Here is a 7,500-nt window from a genome sequence, read left to right on the forward strand (position 1 = left end):
GTTGTCCCCCCCCCCCCTACCACCCACACCTGCATCAACCGGTTTTGCTTGGCACGTGTCTTTAAATTACTGATGCTGCTGACGTTCGTGGGGTCCCAGTACCCATGTGGTTGCTTGTATGGTGGCCAGTACCCATGTGGCAGCTTGTACGGTGGCCAGTACCCATGTAGCAGCTTGTACGGTACCCAGTACCCATGTAGCAGCTTGTACGGTACCCAGTACCCATGTGGCAGCTTGTACGGTACCCAGTACCCATGTGGCAGCTTGTACGGTACCCAGTACCCATGTGGCAGCTTGTACAGTACCCAGTACCCATGTGGCAGCTTGTACGGTACCCAGTACCCATGTATCAGCTTGTAGGGTACCCAGTACCCATGTGGTAGCTTGTACGGTACCCAGTACCCATGTAGCAGCTTGTACGGTACCCAGTACCCATGTGGCAGCTTATACGGTGGCCAGTACCCATGTGGCATTTTGCACGGTACCCAGTACTCATATGGTAGCTTGTACGAGAGTCAGTACCCATGAGGCAGCTTGTACAGTACCCAGTACCCATTTGGCAGCTTGTACGGTAGCCAGTACCCATGTGTGAAGGAGTAGAGACCGCGGCTACACCACCCCACTACACACTACACACTACACATGTATCAGGCAGAACACAAGACAACACAGACAAAGCCCAGCCACCAAAAGTGAAAATGTAAACAAAATATTACCCCCATGATCCACGGGCTCCTATATCATGTAATTTACCCAGAATTCATCAATTATTTACCCGTCCACCTACGAAACCAGTGCATCTTTCCTCGATCATTGCGATACGGTCTGCATTTATTGAACAATTTATGAGCTGTGAAACTTTGCAATCTAACGTTAACAAGCAACTTTGTGGCGTTTCCGAGCTCATAAACTGTTTAATCAAAGTAAATTAAGCTACCAAGATTGTGGAAAGATGTACAGGTTTCATAAATAGACACTTAAGTATTTGATGAATTCTGGTGCAGGCGATGAGTCACAATAACGTGGCTGAAGTATGTTGACCAGACCACACACTAGAAGTTGAAGGGACGACGACGTTTCGGTCCGTCCTGGACCACAATCGACTTGAGAATGGTCCAGGACGGACCGAAACGTCGTCGTCCCTTCAACTTCTAGTGTGTGGTCTGGTCAACATGAATTCTGGTCCAATGGTTATTAGCGTCGTGGCGTGACCTGTCCCAGGTGTTAAGATCAACACATCACTCCTACAAACTGACTTTAACAAGTCAGTTTAAAACTCACCAAGGCAGTCAGAAGTGAAAACATCACTTCACATCAGTCATAAAAACCTGCAAGAATATAATTAATCCAAATATGCTAACGTAAAGACTGATTTTGATCTCCAAGTAAGACTTGGAGAGTCCAACTAACCTGTTACCTGCACGAGAAGGACTCACCTGTTTCTCGGAGATGGGGATGGCATTGGCGAAGACGGTCCAGATAACCACCTCATTACAGGTGGGAGTAGTGAGGGAGCCTTCATACCTGTAGAACTTCTGTAAGTTGTTGGGCAAGAAGGCGCGTAGAGGGTAGGGTGACGACAACTCAGCGAACATCCCTGTAGAAGACCGGACGGTAAGACAAGAGTGGAAATTGAAATTGAATTGAAATAAGTTGCGGCAGGGGATCGTATTCCAGGGACCTGCCCGAAACGCTGCGCGTACTAGTGGCTCTACAAGAATGTAACAACTCTTGTATATATCTCAAAAAAAAAAGTTTATTGAGGTAAAATACACACAAAGGGATGAGGTAGCTCAAGCTATTCTCACCCCGTTCAGTACATCGTGTTAATAGACACACATCACAAACATATTACCAAACATTCTGAGGAACATTATTGCCAACAGCATTTGGTGTTCCCAGGCGGTCACCCATCCAAGTACTAACCAAACCCAACGGTGCTTAACTTCGCTGATCGGACGAGAAGCGGTGTTCTCAACGTGGTATGGCCGTTGGCACAAGAGTGGAGGTGGGACACACTACTACAGGTGAGGAATAACAGGCGAGGAGTCACAATAACGGGGCTGAAGTATGTTGACCAGACCACATACTAGAAGGTGAAGGGACGACGACGTTTCGGTCCGTCCTGGACCATTCTCAAGTCGATTGTGAGAATGGTCCAGGACGGACCGAAACGTCGTCGTCCCTTCATTTTCTAGTGTGAGGAATAGCGCTGGGGTGGAGAAGAGAGAGGGTGTAGGGGAGAGAGTAGTGAGAAGGGGGTCCTTGCGTAGGTGGGGGAGAGCGGTAGTGTGTAGATGGTAGATGGTATAAGTAGATGTCAGAGGCGCGGAGTGTGTTAGAGAAGAGTAACCTGCACTGGTGACTTTTGACGTATTCGAACATATATGGGATATACATATATGGGATATACATATATGGGATATACATATATGGGATATACATATATGGGATATACATATATGATATACATATATTTTACCCACTCTCGTGTTCTTATAGATATCTTCGTACAGCATTCAAGGTTTGTCAGTGGCGGACCACTAATCACATGCCTCTATAACTAACCATCCTGCCAGATGAGACTCATTAGAATGACAATTAGCTCTTGACAAACTATATAACCCGACATAGAGTTAGGGGTTACAAGTGACCGTTTACCAAGGCATATTAATAACAAGGAGAGAGAAGGGCAGTGTGTGGTCAAGAGTAGTGAGAGGCAGCGTGTTGAACAGGACAGCACATGAGGAATCCCAGAAGAGAGAGAGAGAGAGAGAGAGAGAGAGAGAGAGAGAGAGAGAGAGAGAGAGAGAGAGAGAGAGAGAGAGAGAGAGAGAGAGAGAGAGAGAGAGAGAGAGACAGACAGACAGAGAGACAGAGACAGAGAGACAGAGACAGAGAGACAGAGACAGAGAGAGACAGAGACAGAAACAGAGAGAGAGTAGATACTCTCCATCATGGACCTACTCAAGCGACGAGGCCCTAAAAGAAAGCCCACATCTCCCATACCGCCGTAGACCTCACCGGACTGTGTTATGTTGAGAAGAGCGTTAGCGAGGGGCGTGAGGGCCGGGTTGTCCGTCTCAGACACCTCCATCATCACTCCCAACACTGCCAATCCGTCCTGCCTCTTGATAGCCTCCGTCAGAGTTCCGTAAGCTGCGTTGTAGTGGACCAAGTGAAGTTCCATCGGGTACCTGAGGAAGTTACAGCCGTCACAAGGCCTTACTAACATCTTTGTAATGTTTCTATATCTCTCTAGTTCGTCCTGAGGTAAATGAATATGTTAATTACATTAATTACTATTTTTAGGTCTAAAAATATTAAATTCTAAAGTTTAAAGTTTGGAAAATTTTGTTCTATAACGAAATTTGGTTTGGTAATAAGTAGTTCTTGAACTCTGTCTTTCTAATCAATATTTGATTGGGAATGAGAAATAATTGAAATCTTCCTTTAGTAATGTGTTTATGATTTTCACCGAGGGGAGTTTCCTCTATGTGTTATGACATGTGTAGCCCTCTATGTGTTATGTGTAGCCTCTATGTGTTATGACATGTGTAGCCTCTATGTGTTGACATGTGTACCATCTATGTGTTATGACATGTGTAGCCTCTATGTGTTGACATGTGTACCATCTATGTGTTATGACATGTGTAGCCTCTATGTATTACGACATGTGTACCATCTATGTGTTATGACATGTGTAGCCTCTATGTGTCATGACACATGTACCTCTATGTTTCATCAGGCGACCACCAGGACGACATTCCTGGTGCTGGGTGAGGCCCGGGCTCTCAACGCGACCCGCCCGGCTAAAATGAATTGATAATTGCAGGAATGGACGACTCCAAGGCTTGTGTGGAGTGGGTGCCGTAACGACTCCTTCTCCTCCCTCCCTCCATCGGAAACACATTCTTATTGGCCCTCACAACCCACCCTCATTTCCATCTTTATTATGTTCCACCACTCGGGACGCCGACGGGATGCGAACCGGGCGATTGATTTGTTCCAGAGCTTTGAACATTTTGCTGATACTACAAGGTTCATATGACCTCCTACCCGCCAAACACACACCGAAACTACGACGTTGGTACAACGTTCGAACAAGTTTTAACACCTCCTAACCAGTTATAACAACCCATATAGCAAGTTGTAACAACGTTCTAATACGTCATAAACACGTTAAGCCAAGATGTAACAACTTTATGACAAGTTGTAACAAGCGGAAAATAGAGACAGTTACGGGATGTGTTTCCAGGGTTAGCAGACACACACCAACTGCTTTCCATACGGTAGCCGGCCCTGAAGGTGTAGTTAGTAATATCTAGCAATATTGTCCAAAAAATGTTATTTCTCTAATACAGTTTAACATTATTACATGGAAAAAAAACACAAAGCTGAGAGTAGACTTCACTAGAGATAAAGATTTACTTGAAAAGTTTACAGATTATCAGTTGAAGTATCAATATATATATTACTGAATAGCAATTTAGTGCTCTGTTCAACTGTTGTTTGGCTTGTGCATAACTAGAGGAGTGGTTTAGTGATTTGGTTATGTTTATTAATGGTGTGGGTTGAGTGACATTGAATCACGGCTCCAGTAATGTGACAGCCCGTCAGCATTGCATACGCCGCTGATATTATATCACAATATATGCCTCATAGATTGGCCTGGGGGATAGGTTTATTCCCAGATCATTTTTACATGCCTTTTCGCCATCGTGTACTGTCTGTATGACCTTACTCGCATTGGAAATCATATCACCGTGCATTTGCTGGTGTTTAAGTCGAACAGCCATATATCAGGCTACCCCTCTGGTCTGTTTATATCCACCTGAGGCATTTCTTATTCGTATTTTCAGTTTAGAGTTGTCGAGAAAAATTGAGTGTGAGGAAGTTGTATTGTATGATTGTTGTAAGTGTATGGGGTTGTGTGTGTGTGTGGGGGGGGGGGGTTGTGTGTGTGTGGGGGGGGTTGTGTGGAGGGGGGGGTTGTGTGTGTGTGTGTGTGGGGGGGTTGTGTGTGTGTGGGGGGGGGGTTGTGTGTGTGTGGGGGGGGTTGTGTGGAGGGGGGGGTTGTGTGTGTGTGTGTGGGGGGGGGTTGTGTGTGTGTGGGGGGGGTTGTGTGTGTGTGGGGGGGGTTGTGTGGAGGGGGGGGTTGTGTGTGTGTGGGGGGGGTTGTGTGGAGGGGGGGGTTGTGTGTGTGTGTGTGGGGGGGGTTGTGTGTGTGTGGGGGGGGTTGTGTGGAGGGGGGGGTTGTGTGTGTGTGTGTGGGGGGGGGTTGTGTGTGTGTGGGGGGTTGTGTGTGTGTGGGGGGGGTTGTGTGGAGGGGGGGGTTGTGTGTGTGTGTGTGGGGGGGGGTTGTGTGTGTGTGGGGGGGGTTGTGTGGAGGGGGGGGTTGTGTGTGTGTGTGGGGGGGGGGGTTGTGTGTGTGTGGGGGGGGGGTTGTGTGTGTGTGTGGGGGGGGGTTGTGTGGGGGGGGGGTTGTGTGGAGGGGGGGGTTGTGTGTGTGGTGGTCACGCTGTGGACTCGTGTGTTGTCGGGCGTGGGGGGGATTTGACAATCTATATTTCATTTAAAATAGATTTAATATAATTACAAAACATAGTTTCAGTTACAAACCAGTAAATGGAAATGTGTGTGTGTGTGTGTGTGTGTGTGTGTGTGTGTGTGTGTGTGTGTGTGTGTGTGTGTGTGTGTGTGTGTGTGTGTGTGTTAATTACTCAATAATACTCCCAAGGCCAAATTAACCATTCGAGCAGGAATCATTACATTTCTAATGTTCTTCACAAGGGTTAAGTTTGAAATTCATCTCCTACAAATTAATTTTACAAATACACTGAACCTGACGCATTTGGCTAAAGTACACCTTAGCATCCTCAGAGGCAGAAGAGAATTAAATACAATTGAGTAAAGCCAACGATATGTATTCCAAGCGAGTGTGACGATAGGAGGGTTGGGTTCCATGTTGATGGCATTGGATGATCTCATCCTGCATTCTCAAAGCTGGGCTGGTGTAGGTGTAGTGTAAACTGGTCGTTCTGTCGCGGTCTTAAAGATGGCACGACGTGCTAAGGTGTAGACTGAGGAGTGGGATGAGTGTGCTTCATGTAGCGTGCTTCGGCTATGTCTAAATGATGATGATGATGAAGATTAAGCCACCTAAAAGGTGGCACGGGCATGAATAGCCCGTAAGTGGTGGCCCTTTTGAGCCATTACCAGTATCAATAGCTGATACTGGAGATCTGTGGAGGTGCGACTGCACCCTGCGTGACGGGAGATGTCTCCCGTGAAGAGTATGTCTAAATCTTCTATAGTCACCAATAGAAGATAGATCTTCTGTAGTCACCAGGTTGATTAATGTGGTGTTGGCGGTCAAGATCTCTCTGATGGTCTGGTTCTGTGGAGCTGTGTGCTTTATAACCGAGTTATTCGTGCTTATATGGGGCCAGATTCACGAAGCAGTTACTTACTTACGAACCTGTACATCTTTTTTCAATCTTTGGCGGCTTTGTTTACAATTATTAAACAGTTGATGTGCTCCGAAGCACCAGGAGGCTGTTTATAACAATAACAACAGTTGATTGGCAAGTTTTCATGCTTGTAAACTGTTTAATAAATGTAAACAAAGCCGCCAAAGATTGAGGAAAGATGGACACGTTCGTAAGTGCTTGCATAACTGCTTCGTGAATCTGGCCCCAGGTTCGTATGTGCTTGCGTAACGGCTTCGTGAATCTGACCCCAGGTTCGTAAGTACTTGCGTAACTACTTCGTGAATCTGGCCCCAGGTTCGTATGTGCTTGCGTAACGGCTTCGTGAATCTGGCCCCAGGTTCGTAAGTACTTGCGTAACGGCTTCGTGAATCTGGCCCCAGGTTCGTAAGTACTTGCGTAACGGCTTCGTGAATCTGGCCCCTGGGCCCCTGAGGTTCATATTCCGTTACTGTCACCGTAACATGACCCCGACGCTGCTCTTCGTGTCTACAGTGTTGATGAGTCTCCCTGTGGCTCTCGCTCCTCCCTAACTACACGACGGTTACTGGTACGAGCCTCTTCTTGTAGCTCATGGCCAGGATTAATCATTTATAAATGCAGTTACGAAACCTGTACATCTTGTTCCCCAATTTTGGCGGGTTTGTTTACATTAGTCATTCTGAATTAGTACTTTTCCTTATAATTGCCAGACTTAACCTTGTTCGCATTTGTTAACTAGTTTTTGAGATCAGAAACACATTGGTTCTGATGTTTTGAAGCTCTCAATGTATACAAGGCCTCCGTGATAGTTGAAAGATGCACATGTTTCGTAACACCTACCTAAGACACCTACCTGACCCCATCCATGAGCAGTGAGACACCTACCTGACCCCATCCATGAGCAGTGAGACACCTACCTCACCCCATCCATGAGGAGTGAGACACCTACCTCACCCCATCCATGAGGAGTGAGACACCTACCTGACCCCATCCATGAGCAGTGAGACACCTACCTCACCCCATCCAT

General features: G+C 46.6%; 1 protein-coding gene and 1 non-coding gene across 4 annotated transcripts in view; both read right to left on the reverse strand.

Moving 5' to 3' along the window:
- Nucleotides 1-7,500, reverse strand: part of LOC123771509 (carbonic anhydrase 2) — a 277,143-nt gene that overhangs the window by 74,933 nt on the left and 194,710 nt on the right. For all 3 annotated transcript variants that reach the window (XM_069313650.1, XM_069313649.1, XM_069313651.1), the window contains exons 5-6: nt 3,025-3,197; nt 1,437-1,597 (exon numbers count right to left, since the gene is read on the reverse strand). In XM_069313650.1, coding sequence (XP_069169751.1) covers nt 1,437-1,597; nt 3,025-3,197 — 334 coding nt within the window. The remainder of the gene's footprint in view (nt 1-1,436; nt 1,598-3,024; nt 3,198-7,500) is intronic.
- LOC138357263 (5S ribosomal RNA) lies at nt 1,878-1,996 on the reverse strand. The gene has a single exon (XR_011224860.1). It is a non-coding gene; the product is annotated as a 5S ribosomal RNA (ribosomal RNA).

The sequence above is a fragment of the Procambarus clarkii genome, chromosome 76 (assembly GCF_040958095.1).
Source record: "Procambarus clarkii isolate CNS0578487 chromosome 76, FALCON_Pclarkii_2.0, whole genome shotgun sequence".
In the NCBI taxonomy this organism is placed as follows: domain Eukaryota; kingdom Metazoa; phylum Arthropoda; class Malacostraca; order Decapoda; family Cambaridae; genus Procambarus; species Procambarus clarkii.